This window comes from Pan paniscus, chromosome 5 (assembly GCF_029289425.2).
Source record: "Pan paniscus chromosome 5, NHGRI_mPanPan1-v2.0_pri, whole genome shotgun sequence".
In the NCBI taxonomy this organism is placed as follows: domain Eukaryota; kingdom Metazoa; phylum Chordata; class Mammalia; order Primates; family Hominidae; genus Pan; species Pan paniscus.
The window spans coordinates 107,301,852-107,322,897 of NC_073254.2; the positions used below are offsets into that span (position 1 = coordinate 107,301,852).

At 37.7% G+C, this 21,046-nt stretch overlaps 1 protein-coding gene across 4 annotated transcripts in view; it reads left to right on the forward strand.

Moving 5' to 3' along the window:
• Window positions 1-21,046, forward strand: part of ZNF292 (zinc finger protein 292) — a 111,548-nt gene that overhangs the window by 67,909 nt on the left and 22,593 nt on the right. For all 4 annotated transcript variants that reach the window (XM_063604945.1, XM_034962492.3, XM_063604946.1 and 1 more), the window contains one exon: window positions 13,469-13,671. In XM_063604945.1, coding sequence (XP_063461015.1) covers window positions 13,469-13,671 — 203 coding nt within the window. The remainder of the gene's footprint in view (window positions 1-13,468; window positions 13,672-21,046) is intronic.

Sequence of the window (21,046 nt, forward strand, 5' to 3'; positions counted from 1 at the left end):
GATCCTTTCATTACTTAATAATAGTAATTTATTTATTTATTTACTTATTTATTGAGACAGAGTCTTGCTCTGTGGCCCAGGCTAGAGTGCAGTGGTGCGATCATGGCTCACCGCAGCCTCACTTCCAGACTCAAGTGATCCTTTCAGCCTCCTGAGTAGCTGGGACTGCAGACACATGCCACCACACTCAGCTAATTTTTGTATTTTTATTTTTTGTAGAGACAGGGTCTCCCTGTGTTACCCAGGCTGGTCTCGAACTCCTGGGCTCAAGCCATCCTCCCACCTCAGCCTTTCATAGTGTTAGGATTACAGGCATGACTGACCACACCCAGCCTAACAATAAATTTAAAAGTTGAGAATCTTAGATTTTTTTTTTTGCCTTGCCATATTAACTTTATTCCCAATAGATTAATACCAGTATGCTTTAGTTCTAGCACCAAATTATACTTTCTGATCTTCTCAGCTTTTAGAAATATTAGATGTGATATATTAGTAATAATATCAAATTACAAGTTCCTCACAGTTTGGAAAGTGCTTTTATATGCATGGTTTTATTTAACCATCATAGTGAATGCTTTGAAAAAGATAGGATCCTTATTGTCCCTGTTTTTCAGATGAGAAAATAGAGGCTCAGAAAGATGAGTATTTTTTTCATACCACATTACCAGTGATGAGAGGCAGAGCCAGGAATTAAAATCAGACCTCAGCCTCTCCCTATTATGCCCTGTTGCATCTAGCCTAATAAAATAGAGTTGCACCTACTCTAAATAAAGGAGTAACTCCTTTTCCCATTGTCAGTTTCTGAACAGCATTTTGCCAAATTCACATATTATGCTAAAGCAGGAAAAAGGAACCTTTATCCTAGCGGAGATTTCAACTTTATTTGAAAAGATAATGTGCTTGATTTCTTTACTTGTTTGTGCCTAACATTGTATCTGTTAACCAATGTCTCTGCCCATCTCTGTGCTGCTTTATTTCTTGACCTTCATCTGTCATAGCCACTGGAATAATTAGGACTATGCAGCCAGGGGAGTTTTCTGCAAATTAGATGGATTGTAGGTAGCCAAACTAATACAATACAGCTCATGAAACAACCAGAGAGATGTTACATGATGGAGAGATTTGCACCCATAATCTAGCCTGCAGCAAGTTTGAAGAGAATAAGAGCCCAGAAAATGAGTATACCTCTATAGGTTATACTCATTCGTTTGTTTATAGTGAAGCCTTTGAAGTTTTGATGTAGTATTTGAACAGTGAATAATCTGATTAATTCTGAGTTATTTTAGCTTATTTTTTTCAATTGACTGATTTTGGACCTACTAAAGCCCAGCTCAACCGAGAAATACTCTTTGATTTGGGAGAGTAAGGGTGGACAGGACTCAAAGATACTGGTTTCACTTCAACATTTGAGTATCCTAGAGTGAGGTAGCTCTAATAACTAAACCAATACAAGTCAAGTAGATGGTTTTGAATATCAAAGGAACTTTAGGCATACTTAAATATTACTTATGCCTCTCTTTAGTCATAATCTTGGGATTGGAAAGGTGCTTAATGCTCAATTATTTGTTACTCAATTTTAATTCCCCTCTAAAACATCACTGATAAATTAGCTTTTGCTCAAACACTTCTAGAGTATGGTACTTATGTAGTTCAGTCTATTCTTAGCCTGCGATTAGAAAATCTTCATTGTGAAAATTGTGAAAACTAATTTTTGGAGCTTCCAGCTTTTGGACCTGGTGCTGCCTCTAAAGCCATAGTAAAGTATAAATCTCTCTTTCACTTGGTAGCAATTGAGATTTTTAAAGATTGCCATCATGTCTACACTTAGTCTTCTTTTCTTTTCTTTAATTTTTTATTTATGTGGATATATAGCAGGTGTACATATTTATGGAAGTCTTCTTTTGTAGACTAAAAACCTTGATGTGGCATGATTATAAATCTACAATCGTGATTCCTCTTTTTTGAGTGCATTTTATGTTTTTGTAGTTCTCTTAAATGTGTAAGTCTCAGCACTTCATCTGTACTCTAAATATGATCTGGCCAGTTTTGAGGTCAGAGGTATCCTCTTTCTCTTCATGCTAACAATTTATACTTAAGTTAGTGTAAATGTAAGATGACATTACGTTTTTGGGCAGCCATGTAATTCTCACAACTCAATGAGGTTACTAAAATCATTTAAAATTTTTAAAAAATAAATGCTAACTTTTAATTATGTCTTCTCAATCTACGTTTGTGTACTTTTTCTTTTGGTGTACAAGTGTATTACCTTTTTCTTCCTGTGTAATTTTACCATATTAGATCCATTCTGTCTCCCCAACTTGTCAAGATTCTTTTTAATCCTGATTTTGTTATTCAAGGATTTTGTCCTTCCCAATTTCCTCTCATTTTGCAGACTTCATTTTCATATACCATATTGGCATCCAGGTTCTTCATCATAACCATAAAAAGGTCATGTCCAGAAATCAAGCTTCTGGGATACTTAAAAAATCTTTCTGCTTGCCTTTAGTTCTTACATCCATATCCGTTGATTATTGTTTTATCAAATATACCTATTTTCCCATGATGCTGGCCCATGGTTCTCCTTTTCTGTCTAAAGGATTTGGTGAAAGACCATAACAAGTGTTTGTGGCTGTGAAAAACTGGCTGTGACAGTTTTTCAGACTTTCCTTGTTTTTGACAAATGTTTGGCTAAAGTTCTTTTACGTAAGATTATTCAATACTGAGGTTAGTCTGACCTAATTTATTTTTTACATAAAAGTTTTTATTTTAGAATAGTTTTAAATTTATAGAAAAATTGTGAAGAGTTTCCATATACCCTGAACCCGTTTTCACTCTCATTAATATCTTACATTAGTTTGGTACATTTGTCACAATTAATAAACTAATATTTATACTTTGTTATTAATTAATCCATAATTTATTCACATTTCCTTAGTTTTTACCTAATGTCCTTTTTCTATTCCAGGATTCCATCCAGGATACCACATTACATTTAGTCGTCATGTCTCCTTAGGCTCCTCTTGGCTGTGACAGTTTTTCAGACTTTCCTTGTTTTTGATGACCTTGACAGTTTTGAGGAGTACTGGTCAGGTATTTTGTAGAGTGTCCCTCAATTGAGATTTGTCTGATGTTGTTCTCATGATTAGACTGGGGTTATGGGTTTTGAGGAGGAAGACCAGAAAGGTAAAGTACCATTGCCATCACATTATATAAAGGGTATCTGTTGTCAACATGACTTATCACTGTTTTGAGGTTTTTTGAGGTTTTTTGTTTGTTTGTTTGTTTTTTGAGAAAGGGTCTCTCACTCCATCACTCAGGCTGGAGTGCAGTGGCATAATCCCAGCTCACTGCAACCTCCAACTCCTGGGTTCAAGCGATTCTCCCACCTCAGCCTCCCGAGTAGCTGGAACCGCAGGCATGTGCCACCATGCCTGGCTAAACTTCTTTGTATTTTTTGGTAGAGATGGGGTTTCACCTTGTTGGCCAAGCTGGTCTCGAGTCCCTGACCTCAAGTGATCCACCTGCCTCGGCCTCCCGAAATGCTGGGATTACAGGCATGAGCACTACACCCAGCCGACTTATCACTGTTGATGTGAACCTAGACCACCTAGCTGTGGCAGCATGTGTCAGGTTTCTCCACTGTGAAGTTACTCTTTTCTCCCTTTCCATGCTATATTCTTTAGAATGAAATTACTATGTGCAGCCCATACTTGAAGTGGGAAGTTATGCTCCACCTCCTTGAGGAAGCAGTATCTACATGTTATCTGGAATTCTACACAGGAGATTTGTCTCCTCCCTATTTATTTTTTCAATCAGTCATTTATATTAGTATGGCCTTATATATATTTATTTTATACTTTGGTCATAATCTGATACTACTTTATTTTGTTGCTCAGTTTCTTCCAGTGTTGGCAGCTCTTTCCTTTGACTCTTGTGTCCCTCATCAATGGGTTTTGTTTTTTGTGTGATTACTTCCTTGCTTTCTGGCACTGTAATATGCTCCAGGCTCATCTGGCGTATTTCCTGCCTGAGTCCTGGAATCAACCATTTCTCTAGGGAGGACTTGCTCCTTTTATTGGAGAATGGTATTAGAAACCAAGATCTATATTAAACTAAATATGAATTCTTACTGATGTCTCCAAGTCTAATTCATTAACACAAAGATCACTGTAGCCTCCTTCCCTTGCTTATCTGTGACCTCCCACTTCAACAAAATGTCATATAATTGGAATCATACAGTATGTAGCCTTTCAGACTAGCTTTTTCCACCATTGGCCATCCATTTACTTAATCCTAGTATACCCCTATAGGAAAAAACTTTATTAATTACAGTACAGTGCTTTTGTACAGTTCTTTTTTACTTTATTCTTACATTCTCCACTCATTTCCAAAGTTACTTAGGTCAGCACCTTATTTCTCCATTCCTTTCAGTGAGGTTCTTTTCATACATTTGTAATATATTTTGTTGTATTCTGTATTCCATCTTGGGCTTCCTGAACCTCCTAAATAACTTTTTTTTCAATTTGCATACCTTAAGATTCCCTCTTTTGTGTTGTATAGTTTTATAGATTTTGACAAATGAAAATAGTGTCGTGTGTCCATTACAGTAGTATACATAGTAGTTTCACTCCCTAAAAAAAAAAAAAAACAAAAAAACTGTGTTTCATCTATCCAGCCTTCTCCCAAACACTTGACAACTACTTATCTATCTGCCATCTCTATAGTTTTGCCTTTTTCAGAATGTCACGTAATTAAAGCTTTTCATTCAAGCTTCTTTCACATAGCATTGTATATTTAACATTCATCCAGGGCTTTACGTGTCTGTTAAACCAATGAGCTATTAGCTCATTCCTTTTTATCACTAAATAATATTCCATTATATGGCTATACCACAGTATCCATTCACCTGTTAAAGGTGAATGGCTAAACAAACTGTGGTACAGCCATGTAATGGATGCTGTTTTTGATGTATGTGCTGCCAGTTTTTGGTGATTTGAATAAAGCCGTTATAAACATTTGCATGCAGGTTTTTGTGTGGATGTCAGTTTTCAGATCAGTTGGGTGAAAATACATAGGAGTATGATGGCTATGTCATATGGTAAGACTGTGTATAGCTTTGAAAAAAAACTGTCTTCTAAAATGCCTGTACCATTTTGTATTCTCATCAGCAATGAATAATTCCTTTTGCCCCATACCCTTACCAGCAATTGGTATTGTCCGTTTTTGGAATTTTAGCCATTCTAATAGGCATGTAGTGATATCACATTGTTATTTTAATTTGCATTTCTGTAATGACAAATGATTCTGAACATCTTTTCATATGCATATTTGCCATCTGTATATCTTGGGTGAGGCATCTGTTCAGATCTCTTGCCTATTTCTTAATTGGGTTGTTTGTTTTCTTATTGTTGAGTTTTAACAGTTCTTTGTATATTTTGGGTACAAGTTCTTTTTCAGATATGTGTTTTGCAAATCTTTTCTTTCCCTCTTGTGAAAGAATCCTCTTGTGGCTTGTCCTTTCTCTTAAGAGCAACTTAGCAGAAGTTTTGCATTTTCATAAAGTCCTACTTCCCAGTTTTTTCTTCCCTGGATCATGCTTTTGGTATTTTATCTAAAATCTCATCGCCAAATCCAAGGCCATATAGATTTTTCTATGGTCTTTTCTAGAAATTTTATAGTTTCACATTTTACATATGGGTATATGATCCATTTTGAGATGAATTTCTGTGAAAAGTGTAACTTAATTTATGTTTAGTGAATTCATCTTGGCTCTTACTAGTCTCACTTCTTTTCCTGAACAATCACAACCCATCTTTTTTAATATAATTAATTTTTAAACTCTTATTCAGGATTACATCTGTTGCCGTTTCTACAGTTTTGCAAGAAGTACCATCAGCCCCGTTTTGAAAATTACATTTTGCCATCTGTTTTCACTTATTCTATGGTGTGTTCTACTCTTAAATCTTAAGCTTATCAAAGAAGTAGAATAGTAAGAGTAGAAGAAATATACCTTTCTTTGCTATCATAAATAGTACATAATCAAACCCAAGTAGCAGACTTTCCCAAGAAGGTCTCACCATGCTCAGTTTTATTGTTCTCAGCATTTTTGGTGAGTTAGGTGTCATCTTGGGTTTTACTTTTGTGAACATTTTGCATAGGTTGTTAGTACCAGGTGTCTGACACTCATGGTGCATCCTTGGTCTTAAACCTGTTTTTCCTTCTTTTGTATGTATTATTTTAAAATCTAAGCTCTAAGACAACTCCCTATTATAGTCACACTGAATTTTTTAGGCACTTTCCCTCTACTTCTATATTGGGTTAATTTGCAATTGCATAAATTGCAGTTTTGTCAGCTTGCCAGTCCTTTCTTGCATCTTGAGCACTGCAGTTCTCTTTTTTCCCCCCAGAACTCTTTTGTTTTCAAAGGAAATTTCTAAAGCTTTAGATTTTCCATGATACTTACAAATCATTCATGGTTTTGTGGGAAATAAGCCCTTATTTTAGTAATAAACTTTGCATTTTAAAGTGAAAATGGAAAAATTGCTCTTAGTTTGCTAGATATTAGCATACCTAAGATGCAATAATATTTTAGCAGGAGAGGGGATGGGAGGAGAGAGCTAGCGATAACTAATGTTGCCCAGGTAAATAGGGTGAGGTCAGCTCTGATTACATGCAGATTATACCCTACTATCTTATAATTAAATATAAGTATTTAATTATATGACCCAAAGTTTTCAGTTTTACTGAAAAGGATTTTTAAACGCACTCTTTGGTTTCTTAAAGCTCCTAGACAAGGACATTATTTTTTAGTGTGTGTATATATATCTATATATATAGATATATAGATTTTTTTTTTTTTTTTGAGATGGAGTCTCCCTCTGTCGCCCAAGCTGGAGTGCAGTGCGTGATCTTGCCTCACTGCAACCTCCGCCTCCTGGGTTCAAGCAATTCTCCTCCCTTAGCCTCCCGAGCAGCGGGGACTACAGGCATGCACCACCATGCCCAGCTAATTTTTTATATTTTTAGTGGAGACGGGGTTTCACTATGTTGGCCAGGCTGGTCTCAAACTCCTGACCTCAGGTGATCCACCTGCCTTGGCCTCCCAGAGTGCTGGCATTACAAACGTGTGCCACCATGCCTGGCTTTAATGCGTATATTTTATAATGTTACATGGAAAAATCTGTCAGAATTTAGTTAAATCTAATACTCATAATTAAATCTTATTTTACGCAAAAATTGTAGCATACTAAGTTCATCTATGATATGAAATACTTTCTAATCTTTGAAAGTTAATTCTATTTCCTGAAAATGTAACATCTTTCTTCAGGAAAGGGTGAGAGGTGGGGTCAAAGTTGATTATCCCTAATTGGTCATTTGGAAGTTACCATGAGCAGTAGTCTCAATCCTGGCTATAATTAGAATTACCTGGAGAGGTTTTAGATAGACCAGTGCCAGGGCCCTACCTCATACCAATTAAATTAGACTCTCTGGGCAACCAGTATTCTAGAACTTGAAGCATTGTGTTTTATTAAATGTCTTAATTTGGATTTTTTTTTGACCAACAATGCTGAATTGTGTTTTTTTAAATATATTTTTAATTGTGGTAAAAAAAAAACCACACACGCAAGATAAAATGTACCGTCTTAACTGTTTTTAAGTTTGGTAATGTCAAATACATTCACATTGTTGTAAACATATTTCAGAACTTTTTCATCTTGAACCCCAAGGTGAAAACTATACCCATTAAACAACAACTCCCCTTTTCCCTTAGCCCTCAGCCCCTGTAACCACTACCCTACTTTTTGTTTCTATAATTTTGAGTACTTTAGATACCTTATATAAACAGTATCATATCATATTTTTCTTTTTATGACTGACTTATTTCACTTAGCATAATGTCCTCAAGATTCATCCGTGTGGTAGCATGTGAAAGGATTTGCTTCCTTTTTAATGCTGAATAATATCCCATTATATGTTTATACCACATTTTGTTTATTTATCTGTCGTAGTTGGACATTTGGATTGCTTCCACCTCTTGGTTATTGTGAGTAGTGCTACTATAAACATGGGCATACAAACGCTTCTTCAAGAGCCTGCTTTCAGTTCTTCTGGGTATAACCAGAAGTGGGATAGTTGGATCGTATGGTAGCTGTATTTTTAATTTTTTGAGGAACTTCTGTACTGTTTTCCATAGAGGTTACATCATTTTACAGTCCTAACAGTATTGTACGAAGGTTCCAGTTAATCCACATCCTCACCAACACTTGTTTTCTGTTTTTTTCGTAGTAGTCATCCTACTGGGTGTGAGGTGATATCTCATTGTGATTTTCATTTGCAGTTCTCTGATGATTTTTGATGTTTCGTATGCTTGTTGGTCATTCGTATGTTATCTTTTGAGAAATATCTATTCAAGTTATTAGTCCATATTTTAACTGGATTTTTTTGTTGTTGTTGAGTTAAAGGAGCTCTTTATATATTCTTGATATTAATCCCTTATCAGAGATATGATTTGCAAATATTTTCTCTCATTCCTTTTCACTCTGGTGAAAAGGTTGCCTTTTTACTGTGTTGTGTCCTTTGCACAAAAGTTTTTAAGTGTGATGTAGTTTTATTTTTGCTTTTGTTGCCTATGACACATTTGGTGTCATAGCCAAGAAATCATTGCCAGTCTGTTGTCATAAAGCTTTTCTCTATGGTTTCTTCTACGAGTTCTGTAATTTTGGATTTTTCATCTAAGTCTTTAATCCGTTTTGAGTTAATGTTTGTATATGGTGCAGGAATAGGGTCCAGCTACATTCTTTTGCATCTAGGTATCTAATTTTTCCAGCACCATTTGTTGAAGAGACTGTTCTTTCCCCATTGAATCACCTTGGCACCCTTGTCAAAGATCATTTGACCATATATGATAGGGTTTATTTCTGGACTCTTTTCTATTGCATTGGTCCACATGTCTGTCTTTATGCCAGTATCATCAGTGTTTGATTACTTGAGCTCTGTAATACATCTTGAATCAGGAAGTGTGAGACCTTCAACTTTGTTGTTCTTTGTCAGTTATTTTGGCTTAAAGATTCTATATGAATTTTAGGATGCATTTTTCTATTTCTGCAAAAAAAAAATGCCATTGAGATTTTCATAGAGATTGTGTTAAGTCTATAGATTGCTTTGCCTAGTATGGATATCTTAATAATATTAAGTCTTAATCCATGAACACAAGATACCTTCCCAATTATTTATGCATTTCATTTCTTTTAACAATGTTTTATAATCTTTAGTCTACAGGTCTTTCGCCTCCTCCTTGGTTAGCTTTATTCTTATTTTATTGTTTTTGTTGCAATTGTAAATGGAATTATTTTCTTAATTTCCTTTTTGAACTGTTCATTGTTAGTGTATAGATGCAACTGATATTTATGTGTGGATTTTTATATCTTGCAACTTTACCAAATTTGTTTATTAGTTGCAGTAGTTTTTAAATGGGATCTTTAGGGCTTTCTACATACAAGATCATGTCATCTGCTAACAGATGATTTTACTTCTTTTCGATCTCAATGTCTTTTATTTTTCTTGCCTAATTACTGAATTGTTTCTTTCTTTCTTTTCTTTTTTGAGACGGAGTTTTTGCTCTTGTTGCCCAGGCTGGAGTGCAATGGCGCAGTCTCGGCTAACTGCAACCTCCGCCTCCCGGGTTCAAGCAATTCTCCTGCCTCAGCCTCCCGAGTAGCTGGGATTACAGGCATGCGCCTCCACGCCCAGCTAATTTTGTATTTTTAGTAGAGACACGGTTTCTCCATGTTGGTCAGGCTGGTCTCAAACTCTCGACCTCAGGTGATCCACCTGCCTTGGCCTCCCAAAGTGCTGGGATTACAGGTGTGAGCCACCGTGTCCAGCCTAATTGTTGAATTATTTCTAAGAGAGAATACAAATTAAGTATTTTTAAAAAGGATAAGTGATCCTTGCTTTGAAAGCAATGGAACCACTAGAAGGTTTTAAACAGGGAAGACAATCAAGTGTGTGCTTTAAAGTAATACCAGAAGCACCCTGGATTCTAGTGAAGTGATGGAGGTGGTAAGAGTAGATGGAGAAGACTAGCAGATTTCTACGAAGTAGTCTGATTAGTGATTTGGGCTGGGTTGGGTTGGGTTGGGGGAGCAATATGGAAGTGGAGATGAAGAAGAGTTAATGGAATTGAGTATTTAAGCATTAGAAGTGACACTACTAGGTGATAGATTGATGTCTGGGTGAAAAGGAGGTAGGAGAGAGCATTTTTAAGGCAGACTCCTAGGTTTCTGCCTTGAGCACAACTGAATAGATGGAAATGTGGAGATGACACGTAATGTGGTGTAGAGATTTTGTATGCTGAGTTTGAGATGCTTTTGAAACAGCTAGTCAAAGATGCTGCAAAGGAAATCATGTGCAAATCTGGGCATGAGAATAGGAACCCAGTAAATGAGTTGACCCCACTTTAGGGGGAATCTAGGACCTAGTGTAACCTGTGGTACATAGTACACAATTAATTCTTGTGTAATTATTTATCACAGAAAATCAACTCATATTTTGTATTTAATTATCTTTAATGTAGGAATTAGTAGTTTCCTTTTAATATTATGAAGGTGACATGGCCAGGTGTGAGGGCTCACACCTGTAATCCCAGCACTTTGGGAGGCTGAGGCGGGCGGATCACGAGGTCAGGATATCAAGACCATCCTGGCAAACACGGTGAAACCCCGTCTCTACTAAAAGTACAAAAAATTAGCCGGGCGTGGTGGCGGGCGCCTGTAGTCCCAGCTACTTGGGAGGCTGAGGCAGGAGAATGGCATGAACCCGGGAGGCAGAGCTTGCAGAGAGCCGAGATTGCGCCACTGCACTCCAACCTGGGTGACAGAGAGAGACTCCATCTTAAAAAAAAAAAAAAAGAAAGTGACATAGGAAGAAGGCTCTTTTACATTTTTAATCAAATTGGCTAAATATCATTTATTTATATTGCCATGTGAAGTAGTGTTATCTATGTCACATAGCTTTCTTGGTAGGCCCAAATATAGTAAAGCCTGCTTTTCTGTTGAAGTCTGTGAATATAGAGAAAACATAAAAAGGTGACACATGAGTAAAATTATAAATATTTTATACTTTGTGGGATGCTAGTGGGAAAAGCAGACTAGGGAGTGAAATTTGATACGTCTAAGCTACTCAAAGATAAGTCTGAGAAGCATGAAAACAGTCTTTGTTGCAATATTGTAACATTATAAGGAAAAACATCTTGGATTGCAGAGAAATAGAGAAAGATGCAGAGGAGTGGGAAAAAAAAGTAGTGAAGAAGTAGAGGGAGAGAAGTGAGCTTTCAATAGGACTGAATTGAGTGTAACCCACTTTTGATCCATTTGAATCATGAACTTCAGAATATATAATTATCTTCCTTTAAAGGCTGATGCTACTTCACAGGTTTTTACTGCCGTAAGGTGCCATTCCAATGAGAAGTAGACCCAGTAGTCAAATAGAAAAAAAAAATTCTTTTTCTTATCTCACACTGAATAAAGCTAGAAGTCAGAAGACTCATTCTACTGCTAGCTATGTCATTAACTGGCTTTATGTCCCTAGGAAGTCACTTGCCTTCTCTGAGCCTCAGTTTACTCATCTGCCAAATGATAGAACAGACAAAATGATCTATAAATTTCCTTCTACTCAAATATTCTGTGTATTTTTGAAATCCATTTTGCCCTAAGTGTGGCAGTGGTTTCCCATCATTAAGAGACAAACAAAAGCCTATGGCTTTGAAATTTGCAATATTAATATTTTTCTACATTGATTTAATGCAGAAATTACACAATTTGTCGTTCTAACTTAAATGCTGCTATTTGAGAATGCAGGGCCTATTTGAGATTGGGACCATCAGTTTTGTGAAATACTTCCCACCTTTAAGTTATTTCTTCACCATGATCTTTTAGAGTCTGTTGATTATGACTTTTTTGTGAGAATATTTGCAATAATTCCCAGACTTTGTATCTCTAGAGTTTCCTTTGGAGAAAATTGTTGAATTAGGAAACTAAAGCTCTTGATAGCCAGAATAACTTTATTATAACTTTGTTTTTTAGTCTTATATTTAAAATCTTTTGCTTTGGCAGTGAACTAAACTGTAGCTGCATTGTAATTGTCCTAATAGGATAATGCATATTAAAAAAGAAAAGTAATGCCCTTTATCTCATAAAGACATGTAGTCAGAGGCACCAGAAACATATGCTTTATTTATCTGTGCTTACCCTTTATGCCTTTTAGTGTAATGTAAAGAATAGAGGGTAGCAGGTGAAAAGGTCTAGACTTCAAGAAAAGGATTAGATTTGAGATCTTGTGTTCTATTGCTTATATGTTTATGGTTTTAATACGAACGAGCCATGATCATAGCATTTTATAGAAGAATCTTTTCTATAGTGGAGTACAGTTAGATCTAAAAATGAAAGTACTAGAGGGAAACAAAGGATATTACAAGAAGTAAAGAACATCTCTCATTTTCTGTATTCTAACCTGCAAATTACTTACCAGATGTATCTTTCAGTCTGTTAACAAGCAGAGAAGATACTGTGTTTTATTCATGGAGCATTTTAAATGTTATTACTAAAAGCCTTCCCAAGGTTTCAGGCTAGCCATTGTCAGATAAATTTTTAAACATGATTTCTATTCTGGTAAAGAACACTTAGGAAAAATTTAAACTTGTTAAAATTTAAATTCTCCTTCATAAATACAAAAAATAAAAATATTAATTCTTATTTGTAGATGACCAAACAAGCACTAGGGGATAGTCAGAGGTTTGAACAAAGTAGAAATGTTTTATGCATAAGTGACTGTTTTGAGTTTATTCATTGATGTTTTAAAAATAACGACATAAAACCCACAGAAGTTTTATCCTTTGGCAAACTTTTCTCCCATCTTATTTATTTTTCTGTAGATATTTTGATTCATTATAAAATATCTATTTTTAAAAGTCAGATTTCAGCTTTGTAAAATGAAAAATATACCATCAGTATTGAACAAAATATTAGTTGAATCTCTTCTTCTGGAATGTCCCAATAGCTTTTTGTGGTTACTCATCATGGAAGGTTGTAATGCCCTAGCATTACAGATTTTAGGGATGCTAACTGCTGGTGTTGAAGAATAACTGCTGTAGGAAAAAAAATTAGTGTAATTTTAATAACATTGACTATTAGCATTTAACACAGAACTATTTTCATCATCAACAAGTTTATTCAGCTCATTCTAAATGGTCCCTTATGTAAGGGCCAAAAGTACTTAACTTTTAAAAGTTAGCAATATAATCTCTTCTTGCTTATAAGGTCAAGTCTTTTGTGATAGCCTTACTAGCAATAATAGAAAATTGAAAAAAAGCATTTTAGTTCCCGTGTTTAAAAATATTTCTTATAAGTGTTTGTATTGCAAATGAATCATTACCAAATGTTAATAATCTATTATGTCTTGTTTTTTAAAGTGAATGAATTTTTAGCTTTTGAGGGTCCCATCTTGTTGGATATGAGAATTAAACATCTAATCAAAACAAATCAGTTAAGTCAAGCAACTGCTCTAGCAAAGCTGTGTTCTGACCATCCAGAGATTGGCATAAAAGGTAGTTTTAAGCAAACTTACCTTGTCTGTCTTTGTACATCATCACCAAATGAAAAGTTAATCGAAGAGGTGAGTATGTTTTCTTTCATTAGTAATTATTTTTTAAGTTGAGAAATTAATTTTTAATTAGAATGTCTTTGATTTCCTTTTCTCTTAGATAGTGAAGAGATCATTGTCAATCTTACATTTTTGGTATGTTCTTGAGTGGTGGCAACTTGATTCTAAGTAGCTTTTAGAATTATATGTAAACTGATTGCACCTAGTTTCTGTTTTAAATAATATACATCTTTTAAATGCTTTGGCTAAATTGTGGGAAAGATAGTGGTGGCTTAACAGTTTAGTAAAATATCTATATTTGTCAGCTTTTGGCCTTAACTTCAATCTTGTCTGACTTCAAGATACTTGCACATCTTTTAAACTGGCTAATTTAAGTAACTTTATAGAATTTTTGTGACTTATCTCTGGAAATACTTTGTCATATAAATTCTATATAGAATATATATATGCACATCTATGCTATATATCATTTTGAGTACGTATTTATTTGCCTATTTAATGTAAAACCTTATTTTCTCTCTGAGACATTGTCTTTTCACTTCTAGTTTGGTATAAAGCATAGTATTCACATATTTGTATAGTTTATGACTACAAAATTCTGAGAATGGAATCATGATCCAAATGGGAATTTTGCAATTTTGCATTTTGAGGGACTTACAATTTCAAAAGGAAGTTGGAAACAGGGTAGGAGAATTAGAAGTTGTTGATCAAGAAACAGGGCGTGTATATTTAAAGAATTTAGATAAAACTATAGTAGATTGGCTGGGTGCCTGTGGCTCACGCCTGTAATCCCAGCACTTTGGGAGGCCGAGGCGGGCGGATCACGAGGTCAGGAGTTTGAGACCAGCCTGGCCAACGTAGTGAAACTCCTCTCTCTACTAAAAATACAAAAAATTAGCTGGGCATGGTGGCGGGCACCTGTAATCCCAGCTACTTGGTAGGCTGAGGCAGGAGAATCGCTTGAACCTGGGAGGTGGGGGTTGCAGTGAGCCAAGATCATGCCACTGCACTCCAGCCTGGGTGACAGTGTGAGACTCTGTCGCAAAAAAAAAAAAAAAAAAAAAAAAAAAATTTAAAGAAAACCTATAGTAGGTTGATCAGTGTTCAGTGGGCACTGAATGTGTACAGGTGTCTTATATCTGTAATATACATATCCTTTGACTCCACAGCAATAGAGAGGAAAACAAAGGGATTGTAGGTAAAACATAAGGATATGTTAAGGGAAAAATTGAGATATAAGACAGAGAAGTAAACTAATAGAGCATGCATGATCCTCTTAGAGAGGTATTGTCATCAGTCTCAAAGCAGAATAGCCTCATACAGAAAGCTCAGTGCCACATGAGGTTTGTAATGATGATTGTGTGATTTTTTTTTTTCCTTGAGAATAGACAAGTAGGAAGGCAAGTGGTAGGCTTGGACCAAGATAAGAAATAAACCTGTTGGGTTTCTTATGTGAGGATATTGAGGATAGTGGGAAGAGTAATGTCAGACAGTTTGTAGGCTAGATGGAGTGGAACCATGGTCTGTAGCCTAGGATACTATATCACTATTAGTTTGGACTTCAACTAGTCTATAGATTTTTTTCTTTATTATTTATTTTATTACAGGTAATTGGCCTTTTAATTGCTATTATATAGGAGAGCAAAATAGAAGACTGACATTTTCTTATTAGTTCCAAATAACTAGATAAGTTAATTTGCAGATGTATAAAATTTATTGAAATCACCTTTGACATGTGTTGTAACATTTTAAAAAAAATCATTAGTTATTGTGCTGCTGCTTCTCAGATATTTTTCAGTGCCACGAAAGCTTTTATTATCAGTTCAGTCCCTGCCCTTAAGGTTCATCTGTCCTCCCTTCCCCTTCCACAGATTTGTATTAAGTGAATGATTTTTTCTGTATAAGCAGTGGGGGGGATTAGGGGGAGGTGGGATTTAAAGGTGAATAAGGGGTAGGCCCTTCACTAAAGAAGCATATCTCCTGTTAGGAAACTATCTAAGCATAGAGTTGTTGGGTTAGCTTTGAAGTTGAAGACTGTGAATCTGTGTCTCAAGTAAAAATCTAGTTTAAAAAAAAAAAATCTGTATTTCTAGCTCTCTGAATAATCCAGTCTTGCAATACTGAGCCTAAGTTCCTTCTTGGTTTAATTATCCAGAGTTGAGTAACAACAGTCCAGCCTACTCTGGGAGATGATCAGGAAAATTCTGTGAAGACCCTGGGTACTTCCAATGTCATATGGAACTATTTCCATCCCCCCACTTCTCATGTTAAGCAGGTAGAATTAAGACTTTTCATGTTCATAAGCAGGGTTCACTAAGGTTTATATACTCCATCCCAGGAAAAAAACTAGATCATATAGTGCAGAACAGGACAGATAGATGTTAAGTCTACACATACATAGCACTACACATATATAGTAACATTACTTTGTTAAAAGTCCCTTGTTACAAAGTAACAACATTACTTTGTTAAAAGTCCTTTTTTGCTTAGAGATGATTGCTCTTTAATGTTTCTGTTATAGACACATTAGAAACTTATTCATTGTTCCATATGAGGTGAGTTAAGATTTATTGTCCCCAACCCAGAGACATTGCCCCCTTTAGAAGAGGTATGCACCATGTGCTCTCTCACTTGCCCACCCTACTCTTTGTCCACTTCATTAATGTACATTACTTGCCTGTTTCTTACAAGTATTTGAGGTTTGGTTTTGTTTACGTGTTCCTTAAAGGACAGTGGGAATAGACTTTGTTAGAAGGAGTCAGCAATGGCCTGGATTGGTGGTGATCTTTCTGAGGAAATCTTTGTCCAAGTGAGGCAAGGGATTGACTGTTTCCCAGGACCCTTTCGGTGTGATAGAAATAGCAGCTAGTTGATACCCCATAGGTTGTTTGTTTTTTTTTTTTAAAGAAAAGAAATAGCAGCTAGCCTTGGTAGATGGCAGAGGAATGGGGCTGGGAGAGATTAAGTGTTTATCTGGCCTTTCTGGAAGGAATGAACTTTGGTCTGGATTCTTGGTATAGTAGTAAAAAATTAAGTTAGCAGTGTCTAGTTTAGATCCAATATTTCTATTTGTTTTATCATTAAAATATAGAAGTTTAAAAACTAAAACTTTCTATCTTGTATCTCTGTAGCTGTCTCATTTCCCTAATTAATACTCCACTAGGTAATTATTATTAAGATTAAAATTTGATATATAATCTTTCTGACATTCTTCTATGCACATACATGCATTTTTAATACTTAAAATCGCATACACACTCCCTGGTTGCCGGTCCCTTTTCCCTCTATTATTGTGGACATGTTTCCATATCATTTCATATAGATCAACCTTATTCTTTCTCATGGCTACATAATTCCATAGTATGGATTTGTAACATCTTTAACCAGATTGGTATATTGTTGCCTTTTACATACATCCGTGTATCCTTGTGGGGAGTATACTGGTAGGGTAAATTTCTGCAAGTGAAATTGCTGGATCAAAGAATCAACACATTTTAAATTGATAGGTTCAAACTATCCTCCAGAAAAGATTATGGCAATTTATGTTTCCAAAAACAGTAGTGTGAAATATCTTCTTAGAGATTATTAGTCTTAAATATTTGCTAGCCCAAGAGTTAATTTTGATTAACTCTTGATTTTATATTTTCTTAGTTATGACAGGTTTAACATTTATTTTCTATATGGAAAGCAATATTATTTTGATAAGCAAATCAATTTTTTAAACTGTTTGTTTGTTTTTTGGAGACAGAGTAAGCTTACTCTGTTGCCCAGGCTGGAGTGCAGTGGTGTGATCTCAGCTCATGGCACCTCTGCCTCCGGGGTTCGATTAATTTTGCCTCAGCCTCCCAAGTAGCTGGGACTACAGGTGCACGCCGCCATGCCTGGCTAATTTTTTGTATTTTAGTTGAGACAGGGTTTCACTGTGTTGCTCAGGCTGGTCTCAAGCTCCTGAGCTCAGACAATCCTCCTGTCTTGGCCTCCCAAAGTGCTAGGATTACACACGTGAGCCACCGCACCCAACTGAAACTGTTTTTGAAATGTGATTACAGCCAATACTTTTTAAAAGTATACTTCATAAATTCATATAAAATATTGATAGTGTTCTATATTTTTTGAATAGTTGGCATAAAGAGCCATTTTAAAACATACAAAGTATTATTTACATCTTTGAAATAATTGTTATGCTTTACAAAGGGACTTTATTCAGCATAATGTGTCTTTAGCAAACAGATCATTCTAATTGGTTTTAAATATTTTATTAAGAGTTCTAAATTTTCTGGTATTTAAATTTTTGCTCATTTGTCAGAGCAATAGAGAATAGTCCCTATATAGGTAATCTACTGGTAATCTCTGAATTTTGCTTCTTTGGATTTTTAAATCTTGTTCGTTGGTGGCTATGTTTCACTTTTCATGATTTTAATTAGTAATTTACTACTTTGTATATGACTTCCTTATTCCTACATTCTATTTAATGTCATATTTTTTCAAGACAGCCATCTAGTGGCAAATAAGAGAAATGAAGGATCCCAAGTACATCATAAAAATTGTTTCATTAGTATGCCTATGAAAAATGAAGTTTGCTGTGTTACTGAATATAGCAGATGTTTCAGTTGGTATGTTGCATGTATATGAAAAAATACACATAGGCAATCACAAATTTATATTTTTAAATATTAAGAGTAAGCTGGGCGGGTGCAGTGGCTCACACCTTAATTCCAGCACTTTGGGACACCAAAGTGGGTGTATCACCTGAGGTCAGGAGTTTGAGACCAGCCTGGGCAACATGGTGAAACCCCGTCTCTACGAAAATATAAAAATTAGCCAGTCGTGGTGGCACTAGCCTGTAATCCCAGCTACTTAGGAGGCTGAGGCATGAGAATCGCTTCATCCTGGGAGGTGGAGGTTGCGGTGAGTCGAGATCGCACCATTGCACTCCAGCCTGGGTGATTGAGCAAGTCTCCATCTCAAAAAAAAAAAAAGTAAGCTAATGATAGTAATAACATTGGGGAAGTAAATTTCTTGCCTTATACATAATAGATAAATTTGGTACCATATGAGCACTCAGCAAGAGTGGCTCAGGTTTTTTTTTGTTTGTTTGTTTTTTCAGTAAGTATTTATTTTTTTTATTTTTTTATTTTTTTGGTTTTGATTTGTATTTTTTTTTTTTTAATTGATCATTCTTGGGTGTTTCTCGCAGAGGGGCATTTGGCAGGGTCATAGGACAATAGTGGAGGGAAGGTCAGCAGATAAACAAGTGAACAAAGGTCTCTGGTTTTCCTAGGCAGAGGACTCTGGGGCCTTCCGCAGTGTTTGTGTCCCTGGGTACTTGAGATTAGGGAGTGGTGATGACTCTTAACGAGCATGCTGCCTTCAAGCATCTGTTTAACAAAGCACATCTTGCACAGCCCTTAATCCATTTAACCCTGAGTGGACACAGCACATGTTTCAGAGAGCACCAGGTTGGGGGTAAGGTCATAGATCAACAGCATCCCAAGGCAGAAGAATTTTTCTTAGTACAGAACAAAATGGAGTCTTCTGTGTCTACTTCTTTCTACACAGACACAGCGACAATCTGATTTCTCTATCTTTTCCCCACATTTCCCCCTTTTCTATTCGACAAAACCGCCATCGTCATCATGGCCCGTTCTCAATGAGCTGTTGGGTACACCTCCCAGACGGGGTGGCAGCCGGGCAGAGGGGCTCCTCACTTCCCAGAAGGGGCGGCCGGGCAGAGGCGCCCCCCACCTCCCGGACGGGGCGCCAGCCGGGCGGAGGCGCCCCCCTCATCCCGGACGGGGCGGCTGGCTGGGCGGGGGCTGCCCCCCACCTCCCTCCCTGACGGGGCGGCTGGCCGGGCGGGGGCTGTCCCCCACCTCCCTCCCGGATGGGGCAGCTGGCCGGGCGGGGGCTGCCCCCCACCTCCCGGACGGGGCGGCTGCCGGGCGGAGGGGCTCCTCACTTCTCAGACGGGGCGGCTGGGCAGAGACACTCCTCACCTCCCAGACGGGGTCGCGGCTGGGCAGAGGTGCTCCTCACATCCCAGACGGGGCAGCGGGGCAGAGGCGCTCCCCACATCTCAGACAATGGGCGGCCGGGCAGAGATGCTCCTCACTTCCTAGATGGGATGGCGGCCGGGAAGAGGCGCTCCTCACTTCCCAGACTGGGCAGCAGGGCAGAGAGGCTCCTCACATCCCAGACGATGGGCAGCCAGGCGGAGACGCTCTTCACTTCCCAGACGGGGTGGCGGCCAGGCAGAGGCTGCAGTCTCAGCACTTTGGGAGGCCAAGGCAGGCGGCTGGGAGGTGGAGGTTGTAGTGAGCCGAGATCAGGCCACTGCACTCCAGCCTGGGCAACATTGAGCACTGAGTGAACGAGACTCCATCTGCAATCCCGGCACCTCGGGAGGCCAAGGCTGGCAGATCACTCGCGGTTAGGAGCTGGAGACCAGCCCGGCCAACACGGCGAAACCCCGTCTCCACCAAAAAAATATGAAAACCAGTCAGGCGTGGCGGCACGCGCCTGCAATCTCAGGCACTCAGCAGGCTGAGGCAGGAGAATCAGGCAGGGAGGTTGCAGTGAGCAGAGATGGTGACAGTACAGTCCAGCTTTGGCTCGGCATCAGAGGGAGACCATGGAAAGAGAGGGAGAGGGAGACCCGTGGCGGTGGGCGGGGGAGGGGGAGGGGGTTTTATTTTTTATTTGATTCTATTTTTAATTTTTTATTTTTTCTTCAGACAGAGTTTTGCTCTTGTTGCCCAGCCTGGAGTGCAGTGGCACCATCTCAGCTCGCTGCAACCTCCACCTCCCAGGTTCAAGCAATTCTCCTGCCTCAGCCTTCCAAGTAGCTGGGATTACAGGCACCTGCTACCATGCCTGGCTAATTTTGTATTTTTAGTAGAGACAGGGTTTCACTATGTTGGTCAGGCTGGTCTCGAACTCCTGACCTCAAGTGATCCACCCCATTGGCTTCCCAAAGTGCTGGAATTTCAGGCGTGAGCCACCGGGCCCAGCCTAAGAGTGGCTTAGGTTTTAGAAGAACAACAAAAATGATAAGATTAAAAGTAAATGAGACTTTCAAGAAATACGGATTTTTATTAAACCCGAACAAGTAAAAATCTGTATTTAGCAGCATACGAATATATGGCCTTAGTATTCCTGTGCAGGTGGAATTCTGGAAAGATCACAGACTATGAAGCTAAACTTAGGTTGACATCTTGACTTTGCCACTAAGTGCATAACTTTGAGCAAAGAACTTAACTCTTAGGCCTTCTTTCTTTAAAATAAGTATTAGCATTGGCTGAGCACCGTGGCTCATGCCTGTAATCCCAGCACTTTGGAGGCCGAGGCAGGTGGATCACGAGGTCAGGAGATCGAGACCATCCTGGTT